The sequence below is a fragment of the Vanellus vanellus genome (assembly GCF_965231255.1).
Source record: "Vanellus vanellus genome assembly, chromosome: 10".
NCBI lineage: Eukaryota > Metazoa > Chordata > Aves > Charadriiformes > Charadriidae > Vanellus > Vanellus vanellus.
Genome location: NC_138915.1, coordinates 2902235 through 2917860, shown reverse-complemented (window position 1 = coordinate 2917860; position 15626 = coordinate 2902235). Strand labels below are relative to the sequence as shown.

Sequence of the window (15626 nt, the reverse complement as noted above, 5' to 3'; positions counted from 1 at the left end):
ATGTGTCACATTATAACCTTGCCGAAATACATTGCACTTGGCTTTTGGAGTGGAAAAGTGAAAATACAATAGCCTAAATAAATAGTATTTGTCCTCTTCTGCAGGGTAAGGGCAGCACGTGACCGTGGGGGGCGGAGGGGGAGTGTTTATTGTTGTTATTTTTTATTCACGGTTCCTTGAGCTGATTCTGGGCATTGCACTGACTGTGGTTATGTTTCTGGAAATGTGCAGGTTGGCCAGATGCAGCGGGGCATGGAGTGAACAGAAAGAGGTTAAATTGATGGATGACCAACAAGAGCAGGATTGTGCCTCAGAAGACCAAGAAACTATCCTGATTAATGGGGTGAAAGAAAATGGTAAGGAACTTAATTACAGTACATGAGGGAGCGGCGACAACTCGCAAGCCAACTTATTTTCCTAATTCCTTTCATGTATTTCATTTTAGCGGTTTGCGGGTATCCCTGCAGTGTGGAGCAGTGGGGTGAATGTATATTTTCTGCCCAGATGTCACTCCAGATACGAATCTACACCTTTTTAGGTCTTAACAAGTACTGCTTTTGCCCACGCGTATGCATGGTTGGAAATGTTTATGTGCACGTGCAGCTAGAATTATGGATTTTAGTTTGGTTTCTTAGGGGAAAAAAGCCATAGAAGACTACGTAGCCCCTCCCTCTGTTGGGAACCTTTCCCTCTCTTTACAGTCACTCATGAACCTCCTAGGCAATCTCAGCAAAATTTGACTGAAGGGTGCTTAGCGCCTACAAACCGGGGAAAAATTAGAGGTTGGGTAGAAGAAACAAACCCGGATTAGCACCCACGGAAAGGGAAGCTCGGACTTGTGAGCTCGTTACTGACTTTTCTGCACGGCCCATCAGCCCGCAGGTGGGATCCCCCGGCCAGTGACACTGCGTCTGCGCACGCACTGGTGCTGCTGGCCGCAGTCGTGCTCCTGGGAGCCACTAAGTCATTCCGGCTTCCGTCGACGTGGGTGGGGAAGGATCAGCCCCTTCCAGCAGCCTGCCCCAAATACCTGCCTTCGTCTGTATCTATTTAACCGCTTCCATACTTGCTTGCAAAAGCAATAACTGAACAGGAGGAACGGCGCTCTGCTGCCTGAAGACCTGATTGAAATAAATACTCCTCTGAGCGTTTTCTCAAGTCATTTGGACTTCAGTTGCTTGCCACAGTATATGCAGTGCCAGTCCAGCGTTGAGGCAGAACTTGACATTTTCATTCTTCGCCATGTTTTTATGTTTAATTTCATGGCTTTTTACATTTTCTATTGGCCTATAAATCTTGAGAGAGAGAGAGAGATTTAGATATGAATTTGCCCCTATTAGATATCGGGGACATCTTGTATGTTCAAATCCTTCTGTCGTCTCAAAACAAGGTGCGTAGAGGCAAATGTTGTTCTTGTTCATTACCGAAAACCTGGAGTGACTCCAGCCACGCGGGTGCCCGCGAGGACCCGGCAGCATGTGCTGGCGGCAGGTGATGAAGCGTACGCTTGTGCTTGCTCCTTCGATGTAATTTTGGAGGTATCCGTCTTTGTCAGCCCATCTCCTTCATGACCGCACGTGGTAAAGCCGCAGCTGATGACAGCTGCTGGAGCTGCGAGGAGATTTTCTAGCCGTGGTCCCCTTGTCTAAATCTAACAGGCGGTAAAATCAGTGCTTACCTGCTCAGCGAAGACGGGTGATTTCTAGAGTCTGATACCGCTCCCATGAAATTCAATTAAACAAGGCTTAAAAAGCGCTTTAATTAAACATCGTTGTGTAGGAGTTGCTGCTGAATCCGAAGCGGTGAGCCAGCAAGTAGCTCTGATGCCACCACCTCCCCGTTGGTGGCACTGGGGATGGGGCTGATGCTTTTTGCCTCCTCTCGCCCTGCGTGTGAGTGGGTGCTGGCTGCAGAGAGCCCAGTTAGGTGCCCAGTTAGGGACTGGTCTCCCTTCGGAGCTGGTTCACAGCAGGACGCCTCGATATTTTTCTGCTCAGGCTGCCCGTGCGCTTTTGGGTGGCTGTTGAGTTAAACCGGGAAAGGCGGTGGTGCTTCTCCAGCGTTTTCGTTTTTAACTGTAGTCTTTTGGAGTATTGTTTACTTTAGAGCATCGATTGAACGTGCGCCTGGTTTTAGGATGATACAAGCCCTAGAAAATCAAGTTTTGGCATTTGTATTTCACAGGAGTTAAGTTCGGTTAGACAAGTAAAAACCTAAAGAAATACCCAGAGAGAGTTTATTTTGAATAACGGCATCTCTGTGTATTGAATGCAGCGTTTGAGATTGAATTTCAGCTTTCCATCTTCCCCTTTTTTGAGTCTTACAGCATTCACAGGCATTCCTCTTTTATCCTCTAATTTTCCATGCTTCCTGTCAGCTCCAAGCTGATTTTTATTTTATTTTACTTCTGAAGTGGAACTGCATTGGTTAATTTGTTTTGGTGCTTAAGGAAAAAGACACCACCTCTGCATTTCTGATCTAAAAACTGGTGGGAGGGACTCAAAAAACAGCCTGCTTTTTTTTTTTTTTTTTTTTTTTTAATTTTTTTTAACCCTTTTTGAGGGAAGGAAAGCAGCACAGATTTCAAGCAAGTCAGTCTGCTCTTTTCCAAGCCACGGATGTTGGAGATGTTTACAGGCATCGCATTGCACTTCTGGTTTGATTTGTATAGTCTTGGGAAAGTTGTTTAAAGCCCTTAGAGCGCTGCACGGCTCCGACTGCACCTCGATCGTACCGGCTGAAGACTTTACCCGTGGCTCCATCCCTAAGGCACCCATAGCACAAAACTGCTGGGAGCTTTCGGGATGACATCAGGGGGCTTTTGACCTCCTCGCAGTTTTCCGCTTGGCGCGGCCAGGCAGCCCTCCATCGCATCCCGCTCCTTTTCATATTGCCCACCACTTCTTGCGACAGCCGGCTGCTCCGGCTGCGTTTTAAAGCGTTTGTCCCTCCTCGGAAAGGCTGCGCTGCGTCCCCTCTCACCGCCCCCCTCCCCAGCCTTCAGCGGAGCCACCGCAGAGGTAAGATGTGAGCCGCTACAAAAGCACCGGGCTCAGCTCTGAGTCGGCAGAGGTTTCCAGCTGGTGCGAATGAACACATTGGTATATTTTTTTTTTTTTAATACAGAGATATCGGAGTGTGTTCGCGGATGAAAAGACATCGTATTTAAATTTCAAGGGTCATATCGTCCGTCGAGCCAGAAGTCAGATAAAAGTATAGTCATAACTTTATTCTGCCATAAAAGAGCGCGACGAGGTAAAAATAAAAAACCCCTTAGGTTAAGAAAAAAAATCCTTACGTTCTTAAAAAGGCATTTTTAGAGATTAGGGAAGAATGGCAAACCCCACAATAATTCTAACAGAAATTGCTTTAAACTCCGTGTTACCTTCTGCTTTCCCTTGGCGTGGACAGTGACAAAAAGACCACTGGGCTTTTAAAAAGAGCCGTAACTTTCTGACTCTGGAGCGGTAATGACGTTCAGGTATGTTTAAGCTGCAGACGCTGCAGGGGGGATGCTTTGTTCCTTTAAGAATCTTATTTTTCCATTAATTTTTTTCAATGTTAATGGGAACATTTTTATTAGGCTTGTTTTGTTTTTTAATAACCTTGTCAGATTTGAAAGGCAGTATCCAGGTAACGGTATGTATATGAGGAGGAGAGAACGGATGGGTTTGGTTTTTCGAACGTACTCTTGTACCTCTTCCAGCTGGCTGCAGGGGGGGAGAGCGTTTACCTCTCCCTTCCTCGCACGTCCCCACGTTGATTAGATCCAGAAGGGAAGGATCACGCTCCCGCGGGAAGGGCATCTGCCGCTTCCCAAAGGGGAGCGGTTGGGAAAAGTCGCCGCCGGACCCTGGGGAGAAGGGGAGCGGGGCGGCGAGCCCCAGCACCACTGCAAGGGTTGTAAACCCTCTCTCTTTTCCCTTTCTTCTCTCCCTCCCTCCCTCCCTTTTCCTTACCTCCCTCCCAGAATCGCACGCCCTGGACGGCGACGAGAGGCCTTGCACCGCCGCCGAGGCTGCGGTCACGTTCTCAGCCTTGACGACAGCTCAGAAGGAAAACCACGGCTGCCACCGGGCGCTGCCTCCCCTGACTTCGAAGAAGCCCTGCTTGCTGAGCCCCCCGTCCCCTCTGAGGCTCACGGATGTACCCGAGCACGCCTCGGATGACTCCTCCGCCCACGCCATCTCCCTCACGTCCTGCGTGACGAAGGGCATGAGCTCCTGGTCGCTGCCGGGCGACTGCGAGAAGGCTCCCTTCAGCATGATGGAGCCCGGAGGCATGTCGGCACTGACGGGTGACTGCTTGATGCAGCCGAGCCGGACCTGTCTGGGCTGCTTTATTGAATCAAAGGACGGCATTGATGCAGAGCCGGGAATAAGCTTGAAAGTGGGGGATATAAATAGGGATTATGACACCTGTTCGGTCTCTGATATAGGGATTCACTGCATGAGCACAGGAGAAACCATGAGATATGGGGATCAACTGCTTTCAGACCAGCTTTTAAGCTTCCCTATGCATAAATCGAGGGCAGCGGACAAAAGAGATGCAGAAAAATCTGACAGTGATTCAGAGGACCCCACTCAGAAAAATTATTACGAGGGATTACTATTAGACAAATGCAATGGTGAGGAACCTTTACTAACAAATCCCAACCAGGAATGGGGCTATTTTGAATCTTTCATTAGTGAAAGTAAAATTGAGCTGCTTGACCTCTGCTCCAAAAATGAGCTTTCTGTAAATCTGTTTTCCGAGGAAGACGTGGATAATTACATGTTCGATGACGACGATTCCACCTTGGGAAGCGATGTCTGCTCCCTAAAGATTAGATACGAATCTTTCCAGGACAACGTGCGGGAGAAGACCACCACCCTACAAGAGGACGCCCAGTTCAACTTCTTCCCCAGCGTGTTCGGCAACTGCACCAAAAGGGACAGCAGGAGCGCCCTGAAAAGGGGGCCCGGCGCTGCCACCGACCCTTCTCAATTCAAATCCGAGGAAGGCATCATCTGGGGGGAGGAGGAGGAGGACGGCGAGGAAGAGGACGGCGAGGAGGAGGAGAAAGCTGCCTTAAATAAATCTTGCAACAGCACGGAGATGGTGCAGTATGTGGGCTCCAAGAGGAGCCACTTCTTGGACTCGGTGAACTCCACGGAGGACTCCGGGGAGTTCAGCGACGACAGCACTTGCACAGAGTCCTCCTACGACGTGCTGCGGGATATCAAGGACTGCAGCCGGTACCTGTCCCGGGACCACTCCAGCTCCTTCATTCAGCAGAACTACGGGTTGCGGGCGAAGAGGAAAGTGCGATACAGCGACGACTACCTGTACGACGTGGACTCCATCGAGAACGAGAAGATCCTGGACAAGAAGGAGTGGCTCCCGGACGGGCCCAAGGAAGAGGACGACGACGAGTGGTGCCCCAAGAAGCGGCGAAAAGTCTCTCGCAAGGAGCCCCCCGTGATCATCAAGTACATCATCATTAACAGGTTTAAAGGGGAGAAGCATATGCTGGTGAAGCTCAGCAAAGTGGATGCCAACGAGACAACTGTTACCCTAAACGAGGAGCTGCTCAGCAAATACGAAAAGCTGGCCCCTCTGAAGGGCTTCTGGCAAGAGAGGCAGCAGAGCCGGCTGGATTTGCTCAGATCGTCTCTCTACCACAAGCAGAATTTCTATCTTAACGGCTCAGATGCTTCGTTCCTCCCTCACCCACGGAAGCGAAAATGCAAGCTAGCAAACAGGCACCGGATTCAAAGAATTAAAGCCATCGAGCAATCAGTGAACAAGCTGGGCTCTTGCTCCTCCGATCACAAGCAGCCTTGCAGCAGCAAAGAGGACGCGGGCCTGAAAGGGCTGCCGGCGTTAGCCATCGCCACCCCCAGCTGTGCCAACGGATTACACGTAAATGACATCACGGGCATCGCCGCCGTGAAATGCAAATCGCAGGAGCGGGAGCACAAGGGGACGGAGAGGAAAGTGCTCCGCAGAATCAAATTCAAAAGTGAAGCCAGGTTGAAGTGCAAGAAGATCAAAGCTGCCGCCAGCACGGCGGAGGGCTCCCCGGCGCTGGAAAACCAGGACTCTGCAGTACGCCTGAAGGACGAAAACGCTCCTGGTGCTTCAGACAGCTCCCATCTCCCGGAGTGCCACGAGGATAAGGTTGCTAAAAATTCTCCTTTCCTACCATCCACCTCCTCTTCAGACAAGCCTCTGCCATCTGCTAATATCACCACCAATGTACCCCTGATTCCCGGAGGGTATCTGCAGACGTTGTTAGATGCTTCTGATTTGTCGAGCAACCCCGGTATCTCATACTTCGCCCAGCATCCCTCCGAGCAGCAGCAGCACCCGCTCCCCAGCATCGTCCCGGCAGAAAAGCCCTTCCCGGCCCTGCAGCCGGCGCAGAGCTGCGTGCTCTCCCCTCCCTCCGAGTCGGAGCTGCAGCAGTCGCCCGGCCACCTGGAGATGGAGCAGAGCAGCTTCGGTAGCATGTGGCCGGCCAGCAAGGCTGCCGGCACCGACCGCCAGGACTTCCCCGGCGACATGCGGGAGGCGGCCGGGCTGCCGAGCGAGTTCGGCGGCGGCGGCGGTGCCGCGGGCGCCGAGGGCCTCCCCGCCTCTGGATACACTCAAGTCAATCTGAATAGCAGCAAATTGCTATACCAAAAAAATTACATGCCGGATAGCCAACAAGTGCAGTCTGATGATTCGTATCAGTCATGTCATTTTAATAATGGAGAGGGGCGCTTTCATTTCCAACGAGGTACACTAAGTACAGATGATGGCAGGCTCATTAGTTTTGATTCAGTGGGTTCATTGTCAGTTAGTTCTAGCAATTACAGTTCTTTAAGTTTAAAGTCTTGTGAAAAGGACGGCGAGGATGATATTAATGACGATTTCTTGGCCCACTGCAGTCCCAAGCTAGTGATCCAGCAGAGCATAGATGAAATCACCCCTTTGAAGGAGTCCACGGACCTTTTAGACATTTCCAACTTCACGCCTGATAAGTTCCGCCAGTCGTCGCTTTCGGAGATGTCCCCTCCGGACACTCCCAACCTGTCCCCGCAGATAGCTGGCTCCGACGCCAAGCCTCTGGGCACCCTGAAGGGCTTTCAGGAGAGTCCCCAGGCGGCCCTCAACAGCTCCGAGAAGGTCAAGTGGAACTGCGGGGTCCTGCAGACCGAGGATCAGGCAGATAATGGGTTTGCTTTAAATAATCACCAGTTCCAGTTCCATATGTTCAACGATGAAGATTCTGTCAGCCTTCTCGAAAAGAGTCCATGCTTGTCAACATTTAATGAGCCATCTGGTCAAATTAGCACCAATAGCAAAGTGTCAAAATCGAAGAGGAAAAGTTCAACCAGCAAGAATGTGGGTACAAACCAAAGCTCTTCCCAGAAAGCCACCCGGAAAAAATCGCCCAAAACCAACAAAGGAACCGATAAGCCGCAAGGGAAAAACTCCAGGCAGGCGCCCAAATCCGCCAGGAAAGGGAAAAACGCGGCGGGCGTCAATGGCGAGAAGGCTCCGGCTGTCGGCGGCAGGGTGGCCAACCAGCTGAGCACCGTGGCCACCGCCACCAAGGGCCTTGCCGAGAGCGCTCAGCATTGCAGCCCGGCCGGGGTGAAACTGGGCAAGCACAACGGGCTCTCCGGAGAGTGGGCTCTGGGAAAAGAGGGGGGCGCAGGCTGGTCGGAAGCCAGCCTGGCCAACGCCACCAGCCTCCTGGACGACGATCAGAGGGAGTTTGAGGAACCTTCCAACATCCTGTCCAACATCGCGTCGGGCATGGCGGACGTCCAGAGGTTTATGATGGCCTCCATCGAGCCCTTGTGGGGGCCCGTCGGCCACAACAGCGTCCCAGACATATTCCGGTCACCGGAGTCCAACAGCCTGAAACTCAAAACTCTTAAAATTTTGGCAGGGACCTCCCAAGAGTCGAAGAAGAAGGCGAACGGCGGCTCGCCGGGGACGGCGAAGAACCACAAGTCGAACAACAAGGGCTCAAGCAAAAACGGCAAAGCCGCGACCGGCGACCCCGGTCGCCCCAACTGCTCGACCGGGTACACCACGGACATTCACGCTCCCTTTTTTGATAAAAACTATAGTAACCTGAGCACTTTAGGCAATAACGGACCTACCCATAAAAAACTCTACCGTCATAAATCCAGTTCGAAATCGCTGAGGGATGAGAACTGTAAAATAAAGCGAACGGACCGCGAACAGCCCCACAAGGACCCCCCCGTGACAGCTGCTTTTGAGAAACTGAGGTAATGCTGCACCAAACTGGCTGGAATGCCCCTTAACCTCCCTCCCACCTGCTAAGCCCGCTCTTCCTCAGTTTTTCCTTCCTGAAAGCAAAAGTTGCATGAAAAAAAAAAAAAAAAAAAAAAAAAAAAGACATTCCCCTTTTACAGTTTTCGGTTGGTTTTGGTTTTGGGGTTGGTTTTTTTTTTTCCTTTGGTTGGTTTTTTTTGTTGTTGTTTTCTTTTTTATTTTTTTTTAAATGCATGAAAATACTTCTTACTTGCAAGCTACCTAAAAGAATGACCAATTTTCTGGCTTGGCTGGGGTTAAAAACACTAACAAGGCTACTCTTTTCTGCTGTTTGGCTTCTTCAGTTTTTAATTACTTATTTATTGGGAGGGGAGGGGGGGAACAAACCACGATTACACGCTCTTTTTAATGATTTTGACGAGGAAAGACTTTTTTTTTTTTTTTTGGAACATTTTGTAAAAAAAAATAAACCACAAAAAAAAAAAAAAAAAAAAAGAGGTTATGCATCCAAAAGCCAAGATCTTGAAACTTAAAGGCTCTTTACTTTGCAAATGAGAACTCGTTCCTAATTGAGCTTCACGCGGCAATTTTGAGTGCTTTCTGGCCCCCTCTGCTGTTTATCTCCTAACCTGCATCATCTAAAGCTGCATCTTCTGCACCCGCCCGCCTTTAGCGCGTACGCTCCGTCGTGGTGACTCCAGACGAGCTAACTAAGATGGCATCAAATGTTTGATTTTTTCCTGCAGGGAATCAGACTCCATTCTTCTTAAAGCAGAAACAACATTTTTGGGTTTTCCTGTATTTGAAGAAGAGACTCCCTTTTCTAGAAAGACGGTCGATGTTTGTTTCTTTTTTTTTTTTTCCTTCTTCTTCCTCTTCTTTTTTCGGTTGGGTTTTGGTTTTTTCGTTTTTTTTTTTATTATTATTATTATTATTATTCCCGTCGGTTCCTTTTCGAAATCTGCCTTGTGGTATGTTGAAATGTAAGTGCTGAAATGAAGAGTTTGAAATTGTGGGAATTTTATTCTTTGAAAGCAAACCTAATCTGGTATTCTCTGTGAAAGACTGTTTTAAAAAGTCATACTGTTGTACAGTAGTTTATGCACTATTACCCACAACAACAAAAAATTGTGCCAAACTATGAACAAGTGACTGTATTGTATATATTTTTACTTCTCTATCAACATTGGGTTGTGAGTGTTTTCTGCAGCTATGCCTTTTGGTTTTACTAGAAACATTCCAGTTGTTAAGTACTAACCGCCCTCCCCCTTTGAAAGCACCTGTAACTCACGATGGAAATGATATTGTTCACTTATACAACTTACCAAAAGTTTTATGGACATGACTAAAAGTGTGCCAAATTTACTTACCTCATTTCATGGATTCACCCTGTGGTTTAAAGCTCATAAAGGGAAAAAAAAAAAAAAAAAAGGAAAAAAAAAAAAGGAAAAAAGGGGAAAAAAAGAAAAAAGGAACTTTGAAACCAATGCTGGGAAATGGTAATGTCCTCTCTTTGAAACCACGAGCAGAAAAACTTAACGGTGAAATGTTGAGTTTCGTTATAGGAGAGAGTCGAAATGGTGGAGGAGTTCAGAAAACCACTGACGGTAAGTCTGCCAGGAACTCAAGTGTCTGCATCTAGAGACTACAGAACAGCTGCTTTTCAAGTGTCTGTTTTCTTAAAGCAAAACCTGTAGCTGAAGATCATTTGAAATGCAAAGTTACATTGCTAATTCTTTGTATCTCAGTTTTATATATTTTATAAGAACCTGGGATAAATTCTAAAATAGTTATAAAAACAGAACTAATACATTTCATACATTTATTGCTATTTACTTTTCCTTTGAGTAGTTTCTTAAACATTTTCGATGCAGAGCCTCTCAAAAGCGCTCTCCTGTCATAGCTTTGGTGTTTCCTCAATGTCTAACCTTGCGATGCCAATATCATTCGAACGTCCGAAAGCAAAAAGTCATTAGTTTTAAATGCAACTCTGAACCTTTTCTTTGATTCAGTTCGTAAGATAAGAGAAAAAGAAAAAAAAACAACAAACCACGGAGCTATTTGTGATCTCACCGATCAGGGCCGGATCATACATGACTGGACTTTATCAAGACAGCGTTAAGTATCGAATGCTAAATGTATTCTCAAAAGGCCTTATTTGTAACCCTACTCACCACACCCTCGCCCTCCAAGAGAATAACAAACCCAACGAGTACCTGTTTTCCTTGTGCAACTGAGAGCCTGTGCGTTTTGCTGCTGATTTCTTACGAAACCCTGATATGCAAGAGCCCTGCTAACTGGGAGCTATTGGGAGCAGAGGGATGCGAGGCTTGGACACGTTTATGCAATAGGAAACGATGAGGAAGAGGAGCCTTAATAGCAGTCGGACAGATCACGTTCTCGACGCGGTCATGAGCGTAGAGGTGGTGTTTCGCAGAGGACAGGACTAGACTCGGGTTTTCTTACAAGAAGGGGTTGGTTTTTTTCCGGCCCACACGCGAGGGAAAACAGCAGGATTGGTTTAAGTCGGTTTAGCAAAAAAGCAGCCCGAAAACTTAAAATTGAAGCGGAGCGTCGGTTTTGAATCGAAATGTTTTCAGCGTTTGCTGAAGGTCTTGAGGTGTAGCTTAGGCTCAGCGCTGCAATCCCGGCGAGAACCGCGCGGTAATTGCATTGCGTTTTGTTTAACAGGTGAAAGAAGGAACTCTGAAAAAAAAAACAGTAATTCTGAAAACCGCCCTGTAAGTTCACTTATTCCATGAAAAAATGAAACGCTGGCGTTGCCCACAGTGAGCTGCTCCGGACGAGAGCGGTCCCTGGGGTACCCCGCGGGTGGGAGCGGGGTGCAGCATCCCACCCCGCCTCTGGCTCCAGCAGGGAGATGCAGAAGCAGCTCGGGATTTATTTTGGAGACGAGAGCTGTGCTAGGGCTCCATCCCTGGGCGTTTGGCATGCCTGCAGCCGCCGCGCTCTCCCCTGCTTCCCCAGCAGCTGTCTTTTCTATTCGTAGGGTCATCACATACTACAAGCTCCGGTCACTGCCGTGGTGTCGGTGTATCCCCTTTTTTTCAGCGTCCCTCTCGTGTGCTGCAGGATGAGGGCCTCCGGCTCCCTTCTTTCAGATGTTCAGGCTGCTGCTCCTATGGAGACAGGTCAGGTCCAGCGCTGGGATGCGGCACGGCCCTTCTTTTTAGACCCAGAAGCCGTTGTTCGAAAGCACATTTCGTCTGGCCTGCACTGTGCTCGTTGTGCTTAATATTATGAATATGGGACTCGTAATAAAACACCTTGGACTGAACCAGATAGCAATATGTGTTGCATTCGAGAAATGTGCAATAGGGCATGAAGATAAGGCATAAAACGTATCGACTATTTTCTTATATGTTAGAAATCCATGAATACCCAGCTAGGTGTTTCAGGACAGCGGTAATCACTAACACCAGCTGCCTCGTTGCTCTCTCCTTCAGTCCTTCTGCTGCTCCAATTTCGCTGCCATCTTCGGTGATCATCCCATGTCCTCCCCAATAATCTCTTACCGGGGAGCTGTTAAAGAGTCGGATCCCTCGCGGTGGGGCACTGGCCCTGCTCTGTGTCTGAAAAAGTGATCTCTCTGCTGATTGACCCCAAAATTCGGAAATTGCCTCGAGCCAACGATTTGCCCACCTCCCTTTTGATCTTCACAGAGTCATAGAAGCATAGTATAGTTTGGGCTGTAAAGGACCTTTCAAGGTCATCTAATCCAAGCCTCCTGCAACGAGCAGGGACATCTTCAATGAGATCAGGTTGCTCAGAGCCCCGTCCAATCTTACCTTAAATGTTTCTAGGGATGGGGCATCTACCACCTCTCTGGGCGACTGGTTCCAGTGTTTCACCACCCTCAGCGTAAAAAAAAAATTCTTCCTTAAGTCATCAGCAGGGCTGATCTCAATCCCTTCATCCCCCAGCCTGTATTGATACCGGGGGTTGCCCCGACCCACGTACAGGACCCTGCACTTGGCCTTGTTGAACCTCATGAGGTTCACATGAGCCCACTTTTCAAGCTTGTCCAGGTCCGTCTGGATGGCACCCTGTCTCTCGGGCATGTCAGCCGCCCCACTCAGCTTGGTGTCATCCACAAACTTGCTGAGGGTGAGCTTGATCCCACTGTTTATGTCACTGATGAAGATATTGAACAGTACTGGTCCCAATACAGACCACTCGTCACTGATCTCCATCTGGACATTGAGTCGTTGCCCACTACCCTCTGGATGCGACCATCCAACCAATTCCTCATCCACGGAACAATCCATCAAATACATATCTCTCCAATTTAGAGAGAAGAATGTTGTGGGGGACCATGTCAAAGGCCTTACAGAAGTCCAGACAGACGGCATCCATAGCTCTTCTCCACCAATGTAGTCCCTCCATCATAGAAGGCCATTGGGTTGGTCAGGCAGGACTTGCCCTTGGTGCAGCCATGCTGGCTGTCTTGAATCACCTCCCTGTCCTCCTTGTGCCTTAGCATGGCTTCTAGGAGGATCTGTTCCATGATCTTCCCAGGCACAGAGGTGAGGCTGACAGGTGAGTAGTTCCCCGGATCCTCCTTTCTACCCTTTTTAAAGACGGGTGCAATGTTTCCCTTTTTCCAGTCCCTGGTGACTTCACCCAACTGCCATGACTTTTCAACTATCGTGGAGAGTGGCTCAGCCAATTCCCTCGGGACTCTGGGATGCATCTCGTCAGGTCCCATAGACTCCTGTATGTTCAGGTTCCTCAGGTGGTCACTAACCTGATCTTCTCTTACAGTGGGGGGGACTCTACTCCCCCAGTTGCAGTCCATCCACTTGAGAGGTGTGGGGAGAGAGGTGGCCAGTGAAGACAGAGACAAAAAAGTTGTTGAGTCCCTCAGCCTTCTCCTCATCCCTTGTTACCCGTTTGCCAGTCTTGCTCATCGGGGGGAACATGCTTTCTTTGGCCTTCCTGACCCCATCCCAACACACTTGGGCAGCATTCCTGTGCTCTTCCCAGGACACCCGTCCCTGCTGCCACTGCCTGTGTGGTTCCTTCTTGCCCTGCAGGTTGACCAGCAGGTCTCGACTTGGCCATGGCGGTCTCTTGCCTTCCCTGCCTGATCTCTTACACCTGGGGATCGAGCGCTCCTGCGCTCTGTGGAAAGCGTCCTCCAAGCTCTGCCAGCTCTGTCCTGCTCCCGCGTCCCCAAGGGCAGTTTCCCAGGGGGTCCCATTGACTGCCTCCTGGAACAGATGGAAGTTTGCTTCCCAAAAATTCATCTCCACCTGCCTATCACTACCTCAAGGTTTTCACCACTTCCCACCTTTCCCTCATTCCTTGCCATACAAGCTCACCATTTCCTCTTGCCCTTCTTGTCAGTATTGGTGAATTTTTGTTTTTCACGGTGCTGTTCCCAGCTGGGGGATGACCGGGACGTTGGTCCCATCCATCCCTGCCCACCATCCCCGGGGCTCCCCACGCCTCCCCGCGTTGGCTCCCATCTCGGCTCTCCCTCCTGCCCAGTCCCCGTGCACTTCCAGCCTCCTCTCGCAGCTTCTCGTTGGGCTCCTGGCTGTTGGCGGTGACTAACCCAAGCAACACAAAAGGTGTTTATTCTGCAGCATCCTTTAAAATGTCTTTTCTACTTCATCTGCTTTCACTCCTGCTCTAGAGGCGTCCCAGCAGGTGCCCTAGGAGAGGAGCGGCGTCAGCGACGCTGCTCTCCTACGCCGCGCTGTGCTGGCACACTGCGGTTTGGGCGACACGTAATCAGCAGCCAAATTAGGAAGCAGAAACCGGCCGCTCACAAAGGAAGGTCATAAAATCCATCCAAGAGGAAAACAACGCGGGGTAGCTCGGTGTGAGCCCCTGGCTCTCGCTCCACCTCCCAGCTGGAGGCAGGAGATGCCTGCGAGCAGGGGCAGGAGCACGGGTGTCCCGCGGTACGGGGACAGCACCCGTTTCCCTGCGACGACTGCGCCGTGCGGAGGAGGATGTCCTGCAGAAAGAAACCCTACAGCGACCTAGCAGTAGCCAGCCCATCCCAATGGCCATAGTTTGGCGGGAGGTACTTGCATATAGAGGGTTTGTAAATAGAAATATATCAGTGATGGGGATTCGAGTAACCGTTTTTATAAAAAAAAAAAAAAAAAACAAACAAAAAAACCAAACAAAAACCTTACCAGGTTTACATCTTGCTTTTCTTTTTTTAAGCCTAAGAGGGGATTTTTTGAACAACAGCTCGAGAATCGTGACTTGCGGCCCAGATTTCGCCAAGGCGCTTGGGAAGGAGGGGGTCAGCAGCGGGCAGGGCTGTCCCTCGCTGCGGCTCCTGCCGAGGCCAGGTCTGCGCGGAGGGAAGAAGCCAAGGCTGGCTTCAGCCTGGCGGTGCTTGCTTTGCCAAACCGTTGCTTTTTTAACCAGTCGGGACTGCGGTTATTTTTTTTCGGCATTATAGCTCAAATGAGCCACAAACCAAAATAAAGCTGTTTTAAGCATTTTCATCCTTTACCTGCTGGACCATATTCTTCTTTCCCTGAGGTGCGGATCTAGCAAAGCGCTTCGGTGGGAGCTCGCTCCCTCCGTGCTTTCCTGGATGGCAGCCGGCTGTTGGCGTTAAGTCACGAGAAAAACTCCCTTGAAGTCAGTGTAAGTGGGAAGAGGATCAGGTGCGTGGACTTCAGTTGGTGCAGGATCAGGCCCTCGGTCTTAACTTTCTCAACTCGGTGTGTTGGACTTTGCCTATGCAGCTCCCAGGGGGTCCAGTGGAAGTTGCATGGTTCAAGGGGCTGACATCTATTTGAGAATGTGCCTCTTTATCTCTTCAGCGTGTGAAATAATGCAAAAAAAAAAAATACAAAAAAAAAAAAAGAAAAAAATACAAAAATAAACAAAGTACAATGTCTGTGGTAGAAGCAAGGCTTTTCAAATCTGTTTCTCAGGTAAACAAGTGACACTAATGACAGTGGAGTAACAGCCATCTAAGGGAATTGGGATCTAAAGCAGGAGGATGCCCTCCATCTCGCAGGACGCTTGGGTTGCCAGACACGTTTACTGAGCCTTTGAACACTCGGTGCGAAAGGAAACGAGAAATCCAATGGGTATTCACCACTACCCTTCGCTAGATAGACAGACGTCCATTTCGAAAGCACAAAGGGAAGACTCAGACATAGACGAAACCACACACCCCCCCACACACACACACAAAGAAAGGTACCAGTTAAAACTCCTTTTGTCTCTTACTCCCAGTGGGAAGCAGGGTAGAAATCCAAGGAGCTGCTCTGTTCCGCTGCCCGCGGCGCCGGCCGGGGCATCTCGACTGCTGCCTCCAGAGATGTGAATGTACTGCTCCTTGA

General features: G+C 49.4%; 1 protein-coding gene across 2 annotated transcripts; it reads left to right on the top strand.

Annotated features, from left to right (window-relative positions):
* Positions 1-265: 265 nt before the first annotated feature.
* On the top strand, positions 266-9400 carry NEXMIF (neurite extension and migration factor; the record flags this gene model as incomplete). 2 transcript variants are annotated; one of them, XM_082488271.1, is made up of 3 exons in its annotated part: positions 281-356; positions 3971-8273; positions 9027-9400. In XM_082488271.1, the coding sequence occupies 3 exons, from the start codon at positions 281-283 to the stop codon at positions 9265-9267; spliced, it is 4620 nt and encodes a 1539-aa protein (XP_082344397.1). In that variant the 3' UTR covers positions 9268-9400. The 2 variants fall into 2 exon arrangements, with proteins under 2 accessions (XP_082344398.1, XP_082344397.1); XM_082488272.1 differs by lacking the exon at positions 9027-9400 and having other exon boundaries at positions 266-356; positions 3971-8396.
* Positions 9401-15626: the final 6226 nt, after the last annotated feature.